This window comes from Callorhinchus milii, unplaced genomic scaffold (assembly GCF_018977255.1).
Source record: "Callorhinchus milii isolate IMCB2004 unplaced genomic scaffold, IMCB_Cmil_1.0 Scaffold7, whole genome shotgun sequence".
Lineage (NCBI taxonomy): Eukaryota > Metazoa > Chordata > Chondrichthyes > Chimaeriformes > Callorhinchidae > Callorhinchus > Callorhinchus milii.
The window spans coordinates 19,903,432-19,922,662 of NW_024704748.1; the positions used below are offsets into that span (position 1 = coordinate 19,903,432).

Consider the following 19,231-nt stretch of genomic DNA (forward strand, 5'->3'; position numbering starts at 1 on the left):
CCCTGGGGTAGATGGCACAGCCCCTGCACCACTGTGAAGCTAAGTGAAGCTAAGTGCAGAGGAGGCATGACACCCTCAACAATGTGGCGCATCATTTCCCTCTTTAAATTCCGACTGAATTTTGGCATTTCTTGTACAAAAGTTACAACCACCAATTAAGAGATGAAAACCAGTGTCAGTGTAATGCAATCCTCCAGAATGATGTGTTTCCATCACACGCACGCACACACACACATACACATACAAGTTATTCAATATATTCCTCAATGGGCAGGGGTGCTCCTGACAGGTTGCTAACTTGGAAATTGCTGTCTCTCTCCGTTTCCTTTTTCTAGGAGGAGTTTACAATCTTTTTAAAAGAAGGCTCATAATATCATGCATCTATTTGGGAGAAGAAGGTGAAGAAATACAACAATTAAATACAATCTTAAGGTCTGGAGAGAGAGAGGATAACACTCCACTGGATGGTAAGTTATTGACTTGTCACCATATGCTAATAATGGTAAATTCCTATTGGTCAAGATCAATAACTTTACCAACAAACAGGCATATGCACTACAAATCACTAAACTATCCCGATGGAACTTCTGATGAATGGTCACAAGTAAAGTCTGTTCATTTCTCCTTTTATATCAAGGGTGGATCTACTTGCTATAGATTTCTAGTATTCTCTGTTTCTAGTTACTAACTGAATGTATTCAGTACACTGAACTCCCCTTTTATTACAGCACCTACCGTGTGAGAATGCTAATCATAACACTTTGTAACTTTAATTTCAAAAGGGATGCTGATGTTAAAACTCTTAATCATTCAATCTGACCTTTTAGATTTCCTTTCTCGCTCTTGTAGTAGCAGCAGCACAGACTATATTGCGTCAATTGTCAATATGGGATCAAGAAGTTAATCTGTTTATCATTGGGCATCAGAAGAGCCTTTCCTCTCCACACTCCTCTGCAAAGAGAACTTCCCAATTGTTTGGCAATAAGTGGCCTCCCCATTGTATGAGAATCGTATGTTTAACTGCGCACTTTGCAGCGACCAATAACACAGGTATATGTGCACTTTTAAGTTCGTGGGGCTCCCTGTCACCAGTTAATAAGTTTTAAATTAAGCCTTGGCTGGAATAATAGAATAAATATTATACAGAAAAGTGAACAACCAAACTACTTGTACAACACGTTTATAATCTTTAAAAAAATCATTTTTTACTGTGTGATCATACTCCAGCATAATGCCAGCCACACTACATGAGTTATCTTGGAAAGATCAGAATATGAATAATGGATCATTTCTCAGTGGAGCAGTTTCTTAATGGCTTAGTGTTTATCCAGTGAGTCACTGATTCATATTATAAGTTTATTCCTGGGCATCAGAAGAGCTTTTCCTCTCCAAATTTCTGATGAAATGTCATCGACCTGAAACGTTAACTCATTTTCCTCTCTCCATAGATGCTGCCTGACCTGCTGAGTGTTCCTAGCGACTTTGGTTTTATTTCAGATTTCCAGCATCGGCAGTAATTTGCCTTTTGTTTACTGATTCATATTGACTGGGAAGATCCCAGGTTCACCTCAGATAGTTACAGTGATGCTATGTTGGTTAGGAAAGGTAGTTGATGGAGTGTGTGAACATAAGGAGAAGATAGGATCAGCCTTGGTGTGATGTCACCTCAGATGAACAACCTCCAATCATTTAATGTTGTGAAACAAAAATGAATAATAGACACTTTGGCTAGGTAGTGGAGAGAAGCCACTGATCGTGGGATCATATAAAAAAACCTCCTTCATAAACAGAAAAGGGAACAAATTGGGGAGAAAATAAATCACCAAATCCGTTCCCCCTGAAGTTGTGAATTCAGCATGTCCACAGGTTTTTAGACTGAGGAGCAGCCAGTAATGTAACACATACAGGCAGTTTGTGCTCAGAAATCAGCTTTATTAAATGCTTAATATGCAACAATCTTACCCCACTGAATGATCCTGAGCAAAATGACGAGACTTGGGCACTCCTGAATTCAGGTTGGACAGAATGTCACAGCTAATATTGAAGAAATATGATGGGTCAGCTTCTAGTACCAGCAATAACAACAATCTTTACACTTGAAATAGCACTTTTCATGCCAGGAGGACATCTCAGAGTGTTTCTTAAAGTGTAGTGACTGAGTAGCAATGCAGTGACTGTGTATTTTGTAAGTAAAATGGACCTGCAATTATTTGCTTTAAGGCGAGTAGCTTTCCAAAGACAATAGAATGAGCCAATGATTCCTTTATTTTGTTCTTCACTTTGTACAGTACAACTATTTACAAGTAAACTATTACTTTACAAGTAAATAATTGTATCAAGCAAGGAGTTTGGAGGTATCTTTTGTAATGAATCTTGACTAGGTTTACTGTTAATCCTCTTACAACTTTTTTTTAAAACTGAAGTGGACAAATTACTAAATGGCTAAAAGCTGGTAAAAGACAGCAAAACACATTGTTACCCTAATGCACCATCCTTGTGAAGTAGGCGGGATAAGCTGTGTATCCAACCAAGTATTGTAAGATTTTTCTGTCTTTAACAAGAAGTGTCAATGATAAGATATTATTATTGAGAGAGAAATTATGAACAATTTAATATTGTGGCGAATAATTTAAAACTGTATTTAAATAGCAGAGTAAGTTAGTACTGGTCCAGATGGGGATTGGAAAGGCCGGACAGCTAATAGAGCTGCTCAGCGAAGTAAAAAGACCTTGTTTGGGAACTAAAAGGAGGGAAGATAACACATAAATAGGTACGAAACCGGAAGGTATCTGAATTTGTATATTCTCTGCTCTGTGCTGTTGTGAGAGGAAGATAGACCTGTTAAAAGTTCTCAAAAAGGTGTTGGCAACTGTTTTTGTGTGGGAAGATCCAAAGAAGGGTGGATAATTTCTGGCAAGAAAATGTCAACATAAATGATGCAACAATGTATTGTAACATAACTAGAGATTAGTACAGCTTGCATTTAATAATAATAATAATAATAATCCTTGCATTTGATATAGCGCTTTTCACGTCGGGAGGACGTCCCAGAGCGCTTCACAGAACACACTGTAAAGTGAACTGACTGTATATTTGTGGGCGAAGGCGGCAGCCAATTGCGCACAGCAATGTCCTACAAACAGTCGTAGATTGAAAATGACCAATTTATTATTGTTTTTGGTTTTGGAGGGATTATTATTAGGTGTGTGGAGTAAGGAAACTTGCCCAAGGTTTCGCCCTGCCTGGAATTGAACTCAGGTCTCTCACTTGCAAAGCGAGTGCTCTAACCACTGAGCTACACAGGTTTTCTAAATACTGTACTTCTTTACAAACTTGCCGGTGGTCCCTTTAAATAAGCTACAGGAGTTCAGTGAAACATTGACATTTTAGCGACAAGCAATAGCACAAAGGCCAGGAAACCTCCAGCTTGTTGGCAGCAGGACAAGTTTCATATAAGCACTCTCGTTGTGTTCAATGGTTGCAAACACCAAAATAGTCCATCTGTCAGATAAATCTTCTTCTTGTTATGTGGAGCATGTTCATTTCACACTCATAACAAGCAAAATTAAATAGCCTGGCGACTAACAAAATTACCAGATACTGTAATTCAGGCTTATGTGATTTTAGTTTGGGATTTCATCCGAACTCTGTGATTTGCTCTCAGTTCCTAAATAAGCATTAATCTAACCCTTGCCAAGAAATAATGGGGCCCAGGTAAATGATTTTACAGATACTAGGTGAGCTGCTGGAGAATTGGAGCAATTGCTGAGGGATCACAGGAGTCCTCAAGGCCAAATATTGAAAAACGTGGGACAATACAGAGTGAAACAATTAATTTGTAGGCTCAATCACGACAATTAAAGTTAAATAGCTTAGTTTAACAAAACACAAAATGATTGTTAAACAGTGAGCTGGAAAGGTATAGGCTTGATCGCAAAATACTTACTTACCAATGTAAGAATGTGTTTTCTTCCATCACTTTCCCAAATCTTGAAAAAGTCAGAACTTTTCAACATACGCTTTATGCGGAGTTCAATTGATTGGGTCCAGGTTGAGAAACCGAATCCTCCAGGAACACTCTTTTTGTAGCTTTTACAAGGCTCCATTCTCGGAGTCCAAGAGTTGCAAGCGTACAGCTACCTAGCACGTAAGGAAACTGTGAACTTAATATATGGACTGCCTTGTAGTAAAATAACCCTCCCAATCGAGTCACTGCAGACTGCCTGGAGACATCGCCCTGCGACCGTGTTGCACTGTGTCTGGACACAACATGCTTATTCTTTTGGCAGCTGGAAAAAATTATTCCCCAAAGCAGAAATCCCCTTCAGTGAGAGGGGCTCCATTTATCATTCACAACAGGGCCAACACAGGCTTCCTTCCAGAACCAAATGTCCAGAAGCACACAAGGGCGTTGATTTTTCTCTGGAAAAACAGACTTCATTGCATATTTCATTCCTGAGAACTGTTAACTTTAGATTTCAACATAACTTGCAATAGACTGACAGAACTAATTTAATTGGGTCTTCAATCCAGAATTTTCCTCCCATTATTTTTCTGCAGGTCCTGTCTACCTCCCATGTTACAGCATAGAAAGTTGGAGGGGAGTGTGAGACAAAGATAGCCTGGGCCATAAACTTCATTAATGATGCCAGGAGCATTCCACATACAGCTAACGATAGCTCTAATTGTGCTAAGAGTAAAATGAAATAGTGTTTCCCCTCCTCAAGATTGGGACATTGCGTTACAGTGAGGGCATCCCACCTAGCAGCTTATTACATGTAGTTCGCTAGTTTTTGTCTTTGTTTAACAGAACATATTTTCACTTAGCTTGCTCCTCAGATGTGTGCTTATTGGGATTACTGTAGTAGATCAAGGCTGTGATGAATAATACCAGTGCAATATGAATTGGAGTAAAGGGGAACAGCAAGCTGCTTCAAATAATTTACTCATAAACAAAATATTCCAGCAAGTTATCTGAGCCATATGTGTGTGGGCTGTGCATCAAGGAAATCAAATGTATAAGATCTAGCAGGGCTTCTCCTTCCTAAAAATGAAATGTGTTGTGGGTTGGATGACATTATTGCAGCTGTATGAGAGAACTCTCCCCAGAACGCTGGCGCGCTGAAAGATAATAAACACGTTAGCTTTTTCATTCATGAGCCAGAACCCTGTTGAAAGTTATACAACAGCTATAGAGGACAAGGTGCCTACTGTGAGCTTGCCTTTGCAGTGCAGAATGGAGCTGAGGTTTCAAGCAAAGGGATTGGCTTTGTCTCAGAAGCAGCTTTGTACAAATCCGACTATATGAAGAACATTGTATTAGACTTTTCGACCCCACCCCTTTTTAGATCTTGATACAATGCAGCAGCTATTGCATCTTGTGTTACACTAAGTTTTTCTGCAGCTCTGATGTATGGCTCGAGCAATGTAGTATATCCTGGTTGTGTTGGTCCTTACCGCATCGTGCACCATTCCCCTAGCCTCTGAGCAGCTGACTGAGAGGTAGGGATTGGCTCACCCATCACGTTTGCTTCTTCTAGAGCAAACACCTTATCTCCATTCAGATCGTCTCAAGCCAGGTCACCTGAGATCGTGAATTCCAAGGGATTACATTCTTCCTTATGGAAGTTGACAGATCTTTAAAAGTGACTAAAGATCTATAAACTTCCATAAATTGTAAAAATTGTCTCTTCCGTTCATCCACAAAAACACACAATCACTCTACTTCACAATATATGCTGTACAGTGCTTTGGAACATCTTCATGAATGGTGCTTTACCAAATACAAGGATTATTATTATTATTAATATTACGTCATGCTCAGATGTACTTTTGGGTAAGATGTAATATTTAGTTTTTAAAATAATTTTTAGATCAACAAAGTGCAAGTATTTTAGCCATCAAAGGGAAACAAAGCAGATCTTATTTCTTGAAGTTGACTGGAGGACATCTGGAATAATGCAAAAATACCACTTGCTAAACGTCATGAATGTCACTGTGTGATATACAAAATATTTTATGTTTTGGAATTAATGCAGATGTACTGTACTGAAAGATGTTGGTAACAAAACCAAGTTTTGAGTACTATGTTTTGTTTGAGTTGCAAAAGGAATTATTGTATTAAAACAAGATGCAATATAAAAACTTCTATTTAAAAATGTTTATTTTATATCCTTTTGTGAGCTACCTAGGCCCAGTCACTGAAAAGAGGTAACTAATCCATATTTTGTCATTGCCCCCGGCCCACCACCACCACCACATAACTTCTGGTTATTTACTCATTGAGTTTTTGAGTTTTGGACAGAGCCATGGAATTTGAACATTTAAAGTCACCTGTTTCCAGCCTCATCTCAGACTCTGCAATAAACTGTTTACTTTTTTATATACAGCACAACAAACCTATGGCTGACTAAATTAAAATCCTGTGGAGGTTTTCTTATTAACAGAGGGTCGCAACCAGGGAAGTGGGTTAGGTTTTGGAAATTCAATTCTGCCTCTTCATTCTCTTTAAGCATTTTGTAATTTTCTCCAAATGCACTTAACTCACCAATCCATAGGCACTCATGACTCAAGAGTAATCATCCTCTATAATCACAAGCACCCACTGTCTAAATGAGAGGCCCAGTTACCGAAAGAAGGCAACTGACCCCCACTTTTCTCCCCACGCATACAACATTACCATAGCAGCAGTGATATTCAATACTTTAGATCGCTTTCATTGTGATTTTACTATATCTGAGCAGACACATTTTCTTACTGAAGAAAGCCAAAAGTGTATTTGGGCCATTTGCAATGAGTACTCCATTCATCGATAAATGGCATCCACTTGAATAGATTTAAAATTCCTGTATTTTAATAATAACTTACATAAACAATAATACAACATGAATGTGCCTTTGTGTTAATAAAGCTGGTGTGCAGTAACCACAAACAGCACAGCTAAAGGCTTAATAATTAGCTTAACAACAAATAGCTTTGTATTCCTAGTAAACTTGATATGGCTCATTTTCTGCAGTTAGAAAACAGTGTTTCTGTAGCAGGCTAAGTGCAGGTCATGGTATTTACCAGCTACAATCTTGAACTTATCAATTCCTGCACTTTTATTGTCTGGAACTGCAGAATATTTCAGATACGGGTTTTAATTTTGAAGCAGTAATATTAATGCTTACACTTCTTACACTTTGAAACACAGAACTATGTTTCTTTCCGCATCTCCAACCTCCATCCCAGTTAATTCCTTGTGCCTGTTCTATCTCTTCAGTTGGAAAATCGAGCAGGCTTAGCCAACAATCATTTCTTACTGCTGCTCCTCGCCAATCTGCAGAACATATGCTTCAGTCATGCAGGAGGAAACACCCTACTCAGCCTGGTTTTCCGTCTCTTCGCTCAAGCAATGCAGCCCAACACAGCCGGTGCTGATACCAGTGTTAAGATGAGAAATTAAACCCTAAATGTATTGCTGAAAGAAGCTACAGACATCACAAAATGCATATATCAGTCTATCCTTGAGAATAGTTATTTTTTCAAATCAGGAACCAATGTTCTGTTCATCTTCGAATTCCTACCCCAGCTTTATGAGGATTGCTCATCTATCAGCAAGTAATAAAGATTGCTATTTTAGTAAACTGAGTGTGATTTACCCCAATGACTAAGCTGGGGATAAACTGGGTCTCTCAGTTCCTGCTCCATAATTGTCTAATTTGATTGTAGGTGACTAAGAGTCAAATAGTAGCACAGATGTAACTCGAGTGACTCAATCGAATGGTGACTCAACCCTCAAATATACATCTTTGCCAAGAAGTCTCAAAAAACACATTACCAGGGAACAGTACCACTTTAACTGAACTGTAACAAACAAGATAGCCCATTTAACATGTTGGGACTTACAAACCTGCTTATCCATGAATTTGCAGCTAAACCAAGCACGGGGAAAGAATTGCTCAAATGTATTAAACCCTGTGTTAAAATGGTGAACTTTTCAACTAAGAAGTGAAATAATTTACTAAAAAGAAATAAAATACTTCAAATGCCACTTTGGCAGGACCTGGGAAAGATCTGCAAGCTCATGTCCGCTGCAGAGTGTAACAAGACACTTGTAGTGCACAGCTGAAGTCTCTGGTGATATCTGTGTTCTCAAGGATTGGCTAGAAACCACAAGAAGAACAAAACTCGGGGAATAGAGATAGTGTTTGCATTCATGTTGCAACCATCATAAAAGCAGCTATTGTAAAGCTGTAATTTCTTTCTACAGCCTATCACTTTCAAGCGTTTGATGTGTTCACACACAACATGGTTACACTCACCAATTGTTGTAGAATGTATTACCATTACCTTTAATAAAAGCAGATCCTGAAAGCAGAGAACAGAGACTTAAACATAACTTCTTTGGAGAAATACCTGGATTGATTTCTTTGGTGTTGTTAAAACGTGAACACATGTTTCAATATGAAAAGGGTCCTGTTGCCTTTGGAAAGTACAGTACTTGATATACAATTGTAAATATCAAGGATATTATAGTGTATAGTATCAGTATTGGGGATGTTATAAAACCACATTTGTGCAATGTCATTGTGCTGACCTGTTTCCTTCCCTGAAACAATAACAGACTATGTTAACTTATTTAGTGAATCCTTACAAATTTTACCTATTAGCTTTCTATATTGCCTACATATAGTTTTTATTCCTTGATTTTGTACTCAGGGAGATGAAGGTGCTGAGGAATACTCTTGGACTTTAAATTCATTTGAGAGCACAAAGCAGAGCTGAAATTCTCTTATTGTGCTACAGCTTAATGATTAGAGCACTTGCCTCACAAGCGAGAGGACCTTGGTTCGATTCCCGGGCAGGGTGAAACATTGGGCAAGTTTTCTTTACTCCACACACCTCTGCTTACCTAACAGTAAGTAGGAATCTGATTGTTAGTCGATTGGCGGATCGCTTTTCCAGGGATAGTAATCCCTTCAAAAAAATATTAATAATAATTTGGTTACTCAATCCACATTTCGCCCACAAAATAAATACAGTCAATTTACTTTATATTCTGTGAAACACTTTGAGACGTCTAAAAGATGTGATAAGGAGCAATATTAAATGCAAGGATCATTATTGTTATTATTAGCTCTCTCTAAATATATCCAGTTTAAATGTGTTCTAACACAGTCTCGTGAAGAAAAAATATTGAATTCCTAGAGCTTCAAAGTATTGTTTGCTTATCCAATAAGAACAGTTCCTGACATTTCAGAAATTCCTCTGTGTAATTTTCATATACCTTTCGAACAGTCTATTCTTCCTAATTGAAACAAACTGAAAAACTACAGAGCAAACAGAATTCAACTGAACTTTAAAGGGGCTTTGGTATCTGAGTAATTTCCCAAGATGACGGAATCCTGTTTACAAATGTGGGTAAAATATCAGAATGTGAGGATACAAGATATTTCTCACAACCTTTTGAGAGTTACCGCAAAAAATCTCCTATGAAGTACACTTTGAAAATAAGTAGGACTCTGATCATTCCAACCACTTTTGCAGTGAAGTTTCATGACAAACAGTTGCGGGAGTGGACAATGATAATTGGGATTTCTGGAAAATTGTTTGTGAGGATTTGCCTAAAATCTTTAATTAAAATTGTAGCTCATATTGGATAAAATGGAAGAAAGAAGTTCTTTCCTTCGAGCAACTGGAAAAACAAAGTGCCCTTCTTGCTCAGTCAGTTACCAAGTAAATTTATTTATAAGGGATCTTTGTGCTCTGTGAGTTGTTCCAGTTGCCATTTACACTTGCATATAATGACTCTCTTCAACTTCCACTTCTCAGTAATTACTTCTGCTATGTTGATAATTTTTTCATTCAACCACAAACCACTTGCCCAAACTCTCCCCTTATGTAATGCACATAATTCACAGCATTTAAATTAAAAGGAAATAATTACTAGTAAAGTCACAGACCTTGCTTTCATTGCATATGAAAACAATTCAACATTGTTTGCAATCATATTCATAATAAATAATTGTTTGGTTTGATTTTACTGGTTTCATTTTTCAGCTTCGATGTCCTCATTGTACTAATCAGAATCATGACATTGACTATAAATTATTACATGTTTTCCCACTTCTGTTTACCTCAATACTTACACACAGGTATTTGCACTCTGTACATACACTCACTCAGAAGATGCTCACAGGTACTTACAACCCAGTACTTACACTCAATACTCATACTCAGGTACACTAAAGAACTCTATGGTGCCAATGGTAAAGCCTGAACATAAAAAGCAGGGAATGATAACATGAAACAATATTTAATCAGTGCCCAAACCCACACTCTTTTCTGAGGGAGACACTTCGCTTTATTAATACTGGGTATAGGCTTGGTTTTGCTGGACACAATGTTCTGGGAATTTTTGAAGTTTAGAATCTATTTCCCTATACCTGCATTACATTGGACCTTCACAGATAAAAGGAGCACAGACCAGTTAGGCATCACCATTAAGTACTAAGATGTCAAAGCTTTTACAAACATCCCTTAAGCACATTCTTACTGATCAGCATAATGTCCTCCCTCCCCAGAAAAGGCAGCAAGAAAAGCAATATACAGAGCATTTTATTTCTTTAAAACAGAAAGATGTTTCATGAAATGGCAGATATCTTACCTCGCATCTGTACACCTTGGTCGAGTAATGATTCAAGTCATTTCTTCTTATCCACATAGCTTGATATACTGTCAGTTTCTCAGCAGTAATCCTGGGAAGTTTGAGTTCAACAGTAATGCCTCTCTTTTGATTGACAGCCTTCTTGGCCTTTGCTCCAATATGCCCAGAAGGCAACGTTCTTGTCCGTGCCCGAGAGCCAGTATAAACAGATTTCTTCACCTCGCGGTTATTCTTATTGTACCTTCTAAACAGCAATGTGGAGCGTTCCTTTCTGTTTCTGTCAAACTCATCTCCCATCCCTTCATCACAGCTGTTCCCTGAATCTTCAGTACTGTCGACTGAAGGCTTCAGGACCACTCGATTCTGCCATTGGCCTGATGTGGACCTATCAGCTGAGCCTTTTGCCTTTATCTTACGTTGGACTCTGCCTAAGCCTGCCTGTGAAGCATGCAAACCTGGGCAACTGGCATTCAGTTCATGTACAGTCCCATGAGTGCAGCCTGTTGAGAATTTCAATTGTTGCTTTGATGCACAATCACAAGTTGCATATTCATAGTCATGCTCAACACGGCAAACCTTAGTTCTCTGTGAACACTGACTAAGGTAGAAAACACAATACCTTTCACTGTCATGGCTGCTATGGCATTTCAGTTTCACATCACTTTCGGTACTATGCGGATCAGTTGCTTTAGTGATTTTCTGGCTGCAAAATGACAGCAGCTTCTTCGAAGAATCTTCTGTATCCAAGTCTTCCTCCTCTTCACCGATCCCTCCTCCCTGAGAAGGAGACAGAATCTCAGGCGTCCAGTGTGTGCTTCTGTCAGTTTGAGGATCCCACGGTGACTGATCCGAGAACACATTGCAATCACAATTCTCCTGTGAAGAATTAAAACAGCTTGATTTATAGTATCCCAGTTTAGAGTTTGACATGCCCATCCCACCGTCCCTGACTTCTGCTTGCATTCCAGTGTTTTGTTTTACAGATATTACTGGTTGTGGACCGGGCTTCGTGCTTTGCAACTCTTGCTGAGACTGTGGAAGGCCTCGTAGAAGTGACACTGGATCTACGGGCAGCTTCCTTTCATCACCACCACCGTGCCTTTTTTTAACATCGCAGCCTAAATTACTTGAAATATTTTTGTCTTCAGCTGGCTGGCCAGATATCATCTTCCCTGGTCCCATGGTCACAAATGCAGACGCAACCATCTCCTCTGAGTTCATCTTGAAACACAGACGCTCGATATTCTTCTGATTCTTTTCTTTGACTGTCATAGCATGGCCTGGTCAGTGACAGGAGTTTGTAAAGCACTTTAGTGAAGTTCTCCGAAAGGTGTCGGGCTGCACTCAAATTAGTCTGTTCTGAAACCAGATGTTTTAGAAACAAAAAAGGAAAAAAATGACCAGCTGTTCAAGCCTGACACAGTATAATGATCCTGCAAATTCCAAGCAGCTGGATTCTCATGTACTTTATGGCATAAGATACTATTCTGCTCAGAGCTCTAAGAATCGTTGCTTTGGAGACGTTAGTTGATTTGCAAGCTAAATTCTGTTTCCTCAAAAACGAAGGTTGTAAATAGGTTCTGTTAGTGTTCCCTTCCTTTATGGTCACAGGAAATGGTTTGCCACAGAGCAGCCTTTAAATGCAGATTACCTTTGTCTGAAACAAAAATTGGAAGAGTAATTAATGTGAGTTAGTTTATCAGAAAAGCAAACATCTTGAGTGATAAGTGGAATAGTACAAGGACATTCATCTACACGTTTTCTAATATAATGTTTTTAGAAGTAGGAGGATTAGCATGCTTCTATATTTAACTAGCAGGAAGCAGTGGTGGAATACAAAAACTTTCTGCCTTGAAGATATTTCAACCTTTTTTAACATTTCTCACAGGTTATGCACTCTCCTATTTCTTTCAGTGACAAGTGCTTTGGGACATTCTTCTAGACGTGAAAGACACTACACAAACGTGAATTGTATGTATTGAAACAGACAAAAGGTGTTAAGGGCTCGTGTCTGGCTGTCAAAACTCAGTGTCAAAACTCCAGTGTCCTGGGCCGTCTTTCTGACGTGAAGGGTGCTATACTAGTGTAATTTGTTGTTGTTGTTAATTATTGTATTCTAGGTGTACAGGGTCAAATATAAAGAGCAAGTATTAATAATAATAATAATAATCCTTGCATTTGATCTCGTGCCTTATCACGTCTTCAAGACATCTAAAAGCGCTTCACAGAATATACAGTAAAGTGAATACTTCTGTTCTTAGTATTCATATTGAAATGAACCACAACTTCTAATATCTATTCCAAGCACGATGTCTGTATAGATTAGTCAGATTAAATATCCACAAAATTTATCAGCCATGAAAATCAGTCGTAAATTAGAAAATACCAGCGAGACGCAAAACAGAAGCTTGCAAACTCTTTAACAGCTTCACTTTGTCAGGCAGAAACAGCAACCAACAGGTGTCACTTCCTAAGATGTGCCCACAAGAAAAAACAGAAAATGTCGTTAGAGTAAATCTGACGGGAAGATATAAACCTCAATATATAGTAGACAAATTCAAGGGATAAGTCTCATTTAACACACCATAAATAATAATATATAATAATAATAATCCTTGCATTTTATATAGCACTTTTCATGTCTTCTAGTGCATCTCAAAGCGCTTCACAGAATATATTATAAAGTGAATTGACTGTATATTTGTGGGTGAAAAAAAATGTGAAATGATGGAGTTAAAGCACAGGTTCGAGCACATACAAAAAACTGCACAAGAATTTATTGAAAATTTTCATTTCACCAGTGAGGTAAACAAGGCATTTGAAGATATTCTATTTGCTATCATGCCACTGCACAGCCAATGTCACCACTATAGGTTTGACTGCAGCAATTGCAGTGAGTTATCGACCCACTGGAAGCTGCTGGGGTTATTTGGTTTACAAAGTGTTTACATAATGTGTGGGCTGTGTAACTTTTTTTGTGAGTCAGTAATGTAGTGGTAGATAGTGATTGTTGTTGCTCTTGCAGAAGTATCAGGCAAAAGTCATGGAGGAGTTGAGTAATTGCTTTGATGGCAACATGGTTGTTCAATTTATTTGGAAAAACATCATTTACTTCCAATTCTGTTGTCATGTCACGAGTTCGGTGCACCAGATTTCCCATTCCATGCAACCTGTAACTTCCATGGAATTCTGTATCTTAGTAGTTAGAGCACTCTCCTCACAAGCGAGAGACCTGGGTTCGATTCCCAGCAGGGCAAAACCTTGAGCAACTTTCCTTACTCCACACGCCAGATAATAATCCCTCAAGAAAAAATAAAATAAATAAATAATAATAATTTGGTCACTCAATCCATGACTGCTTGTGAGACACTGCTGTGTGTAATTGGCTTCTGGGTTTTGCCCACTAATATACTGTCACTACACTTTATAGTATATTCTGCGAAGCGCTTTGAGACGTCTAGATGTAAAAAGCGCTATATCAAATGCAAGGATTATTATTATTAATATTATTATCTGCCACACCTACCATTTATCATGAACACCTCAGGAACACATACATTGCATACATTTGTGTTAATTCACAATTTCACCTTCACCCAATTCAAATATATCCAACTAAAACTAACAATTTCCTACAAAAAGAGAACTCAACATGTAAGGACTTGTAAAGAGGAAATCCTACTCCTCCTTAGCACCCGGACTGTCAACCAGCATGATGTTCAAAAGAGTCTGTATTGTTTTCCCATTGGGGGAGACCACTGATAATAAAAGCTCTGGTTGTGAAAGGGGTCTCTGATAAACAATGCCATAATTAGACTGACCTTCAAACTTCTTGGAACAAAATTAGAATCCTGTTGTTGGCACCTGTTCTCTAGTAAACCTCAGTACCTTTTAAGCAGTTCATAATTACTTACAGGCAGCTACACTTAGTATATTCTGGTCAAATACAGTCTTTCCTGAATTGCTCAAAAAGAAGTTCACTTTCCATTACTCCCCTGAATTTTCTCACCATACACAGAGAACCTCCTCAATAATTGCAAATCCACACTCCAGCAATAGAAACATTTAATTAGCAACAACAATTTAAATTTATATAGCACCTTTGATGTTGGGAGGACATCGCAATGCACTTCGCACATCTGACCGGGAGCCCAAGCTCAGAGATAGTTTAGGAGAGTGGATGGTGGGGGGGTAGAAGTGACTGAAAGCGCAGTAGGAAACATAGGCCCTAATGTGGTTCCAGGGGCTTGTATATTACCCATAACAAGCAGATTCAACGTAATGCATGAAACGTTTATCTTACCTGTGTGACTTCCTGGTTTTCAAAGGAACTCAAATGACTGGTCTAATTTGAGTATCATTGTTGTACATTGATCATAATCCTTATTTGCATGAAATGAATTATTCTATTGTTCTCAAAGATCAATACTGACTACACTGCAAAAGTATATAACGAAGTTCTGAAACAAACAAGCAGTTACAAAAATTTCTAGTTTCCAAACATTTTACTCACAGCGATGAAACCTGAATCATGAGTTTATACCATGTGGCTATTAAGAGCTAGTGATCTACGGATTACAAATTCCTTTGATAAGCATGACCTAAGCTTGCTAAGCAGGTAATAACTACCTTAAACACACTCCTAAGATATACAGTATTTTGACAGTATCTAACAACAGCCCCAGTTGATCATGAGGGCAGGAGGTTTAATCAATAACAGGAGTACAATGATCAAAAGGTAAATGCGAAAGCTGTAATCGTTCCAATCATTTGGTCATCGGTAAAACTTATAACCTGATCAGTATCTGAAAAATAACACCATAAACCCCGCCACCAATAATAACAACAACAACAAGATTCCATTTATAAAGCGCCTTTCACGTCAGGAGGACGTCCCAAGGCGCTGCACAGTTGGGTCATGACCCGAGCAGGGGGGAAATGGTCAGGGTGAGGGGAGGGAAGGAGCGAGGAGGGGGGAAATGGTCAGGGTGAGGGGAGGGAGCGAGGAGGGGGAAGAGAGTCGAGAGGGGAGCTGAAGGCTCGGTCAAAGAGAAAGGTTTTGAGACCGGCCTTGAAGGAGGAGAGGGAGGAAGCAAGGCGAAGGCACTGGGGGATGGAGTTCCAGAGCCTGGGGGCTGAGAGGCTGAAGGCCCGACCACCGATGGTAGGGCGGTTGGGGCGGGGGATGTGGAGCAGACCGGAGCCAGAGGAACGGAGGGTACGGGCAGGTAGGTAGGGGGATAGTAGGTCGGAGAGGTAGGAGGGAGCAAGGCCGTGAATGGCCTTGTAGGTGAGGATGAGGATCTTGAAATCAATCCTCTGGGGGATGGGGAGCCAGTGGAGGCGAGCGAGGGTGGGAGTGATGTGGTCCCGAAGCCTGGTGCGGGACAGTACACGAGCTGCAGAGTTCTGAATGACCTGCAGCTTGTGGAGGGAGGTGGCGGGAAGGCCGGCGAGGAGAGAGTTCCCATAGTCCAGCCTTGAGGTGACAAAGGCGTGAACCAGGGTTTCAGCAGCGTGAGGGGTGAGGTAATGCCGTAGTCTGGCGATGTTCCGGAGGTGATGGAAGGCAGTGCCAGTTGTGGTGCGGATGTGAGGGAGAAAGGACAGCTCAGGGTCGAACAAAACGCCGAGGTTCCTGACTGGCTTTGAGAGGTGGAGAGTGCAGCCTTGGATGCTGATGGTGTCAGCGCCTGAGGTGCGGAGGCGCTGACGTGAGCCAATCAGGAGGGCCTCGGTTTTTCGCACGTTGAGCTGAAGAAAGTTGTCTCTCGTCCAGGACTCGATGTCGGACAGGCAGGCTGTCAGGACATCGGTGGTCGTGGAGTTGAGAGTAGAGGAGGAAAGGTAGAGTTGGGTGTCATCCGCATACATGTGGAAGTTAACTCCATGTCTGCGGATGATGTCACCAAGGGAGAGCATATAGAGGGTGAAGAGGAGGGGACCAAGGACAGAGCCCTGAGGGACACCACATGAGACAGTGCGGGGGGTGGAGGAGAAGCCATTCGTCGAGACAAAATGAAGACGGTGAGAATAATAACAATCTTTGCATTTAATATAGCGCCTAATCACATCTTCACGATGTCTCAAAGCGCTTCACAGAATATACTGCAAAGTGAATTGACTGTATATTTTGTGGGCGAAATGCAGCAGCCAATTGCACACAGCAGTGTCCCACAAACAGTCGTGGATGGAAGTGACCAATTTATAATTTTTTTGAAGGAATTATTACCCCCAGAAAAGTGATCCGACAATTGACTAACAACCAGGTTCCTACTTACTGCTAGGTAATCAGAGGCGTGTGGAGTACGGAAACTTGCCCAACATTTCCCTCTGTTTGTGGTTGAATAGAAACTTTTAATTATCAACAACAATTTAAATTTATATAGCACCTTTGATATTGGGAGTCAAACCCAGGTCTCTCACTTGCGAGGCAAGTGCTCTTACCACTGAGCTACAGTATCACGACTCCTTTATTATAGTACAGCAATACAGCCATTCCCATCTTAGCTTCATTGCCATAATATTAACCAACCTATTAAAATAATAGGTTTGTCCTATTCTCCTTTCGAATGGTGCCACAAGATCTTCAACGTTCCCCTGAACAAGCAAATGACACCCTGATTTAACATCACATCAGAAGGGCAGCACCTCCAACAACACAGCACAATCCCAGCACTGCATTGGAGTGTCAGCTAAGATTCTACGCTAAAAATAATAATAATCCTTGCGTTTGATATAATGACTTAGCTAATCATCGAGGTGTCTCAAAGCGCGTCACACCGGATTTGATCGGGATGTATAATGACTATGTAATTGTAGACAAACGCAGCAGCCCATTCATACAGCAACGTCTTCCAAACAGCCAAAAAGTAAATGACCAATTTTATCTGGGGTAATTGTTGGCCAGGACCCTTGGAGAAACTCCTTCTCTTTTTGAGTAGTACTATTAGATCTTTAGCATCTTTAACATCTACCTATACAAGCAGGAACCGGATCTCCAATATAATGTCTCATCTGCAAGACGGCATTTCCAAAAATGGAATACTTTTCCCGCATTGTATTGGAGGATCAGCCTAGGCCAGGGGTGGGCAAAATATGGCCCGCGGGCCACATCTGGCCTGCCAAATGATTCTATCCGGCCCGTCATTGTGTCTAGCAATAGAAGAAATTATAGTTTGTTCAGTCCCAGAAAGTCCCACAAATTTCACATTTGAATCAGACCAGGAACATCGGCTTAGTTGTGCGCATGCTCCCTTAAGCGTTGAATCAGGCTGACGTCAGAAATGTACGGATTGGCAAATTTTCAAACACGATCACGCAGCAACTGCGGCAATACTTTTCACTGAAGAGGATGTTAATTCGAAATGAGTTTATCAAAGAAGCGGAAAGTGGATGCTGAAGGTCGAATATTCAACAAAGAATGGACTTCTAAATATTTTTTTTTACCAGTCTGAGTGGAAAAGCTGTGTGCTTAATTTGCAAAGAAAGTGTGGCAGTGCTCAAAGACTACAGCTTGAATTGCCATTTTGAGAGCAAACATGCTTGCAAATATAAGAATGTTTCTGCCGAAGAAAAAGGAAAGAAAGCTGATGAAATGGTTATTCAAATGCAAAAAGAGCAAACCATTTTCACAAAACAATTTGTTTCCCAGGATGAGATTACAAGAGTGAGTTACGTGATTGCACACAAAATCGCCAAGAACAGCAAACCTTTCTCTGAAGGAAAATTTATAAAGGAATGTTTGGTTGACTCTGCCTCGATTTTATGCCAACAAGAAAAAACAGTTTGAGAACATTAGCTTGTCAAGGCGAATATTGTGAGTTGCATCGAGGATATCCCTGAGAACCTGTATCTGCAGTTACAAAATAAAGTAAGCAATTTTGCATGTTTTTCACTGGCACTCGATGAGAGTTGTGATGTCAAAGACACAGCCAGTTGATAATTTGTATTCGAGGTGTCACCAAACATTTTGAGCTCACAGAAGAATTGGCATCAATGCAGTCAATGAAAGATACAACAACTGGAGAAGACTTGTTTGGAGGCAGTAAATAATTGTATCTTAAAATTAGGAGTGGAGTGGAAAAAATTGTTGAATGTGACCCCCAATGGAAGCCCAAATCTGACAAGCAAAAATGTTGGGTTACTGAAAAGAATGCAAGATCAAGTCAAAGAAACAAATCCAGAACAGAATATTGTTTTTCTACACTGTATTATCCACTAACAGGTCCTCTGTAAGAGTGTTCTAAAACTAAGCCATGTCGTGGACACAGTTACAACTACAACTACATTCGAGCAAGAGGATTAAACCACAGGCAATTTGTAACTCTGCTTGAGGAATTGGAATCCGAGCACATGGATGTTCTGTATCACATGAATGTAAGATGGCTTAGTTTAGGAAAGGTCTTGAAAAGAGTGTGGGAACTGAGAACTGAGATTCTTTATTATACTCATGCCTGTGGATGTCTGAGTCCTTCTTGCTAATACATTTAATATCATTTGTGTGAACTAACTACAAGACTGTTTAATTTGCCGCAGTCATCTTGTGGATTCTTCAGAAGTGGATTCTCAGGGGATTTCCTT

General features: G+C 39.8%; 1 protein-coding gene across 1 annotated transcript in view; it reads right to left on the reverse strand.

Annotated features, from left to right (window-relative positions):
• The window catches only part of plce1 (phospholipase C, epsilon 1), a 122,811-nt gene extending 111,680 nt beyond the window's left edge, over window positions 1-11,131 (reverse strand). Inside the window, 1 exon segment of the mRNA XM_007896684.2 lies at window positions 10,649-11,131. Coding sequence (XP_007894875.2) covers window positions 10,649-10,945 — 297 coding nt within the window. The 5' untranslated portion in view covers window positions 10,946-11,131.
• Between the last annotated feature and the right edge of the window lie 8,100 nt (window positions 11,132-19,231).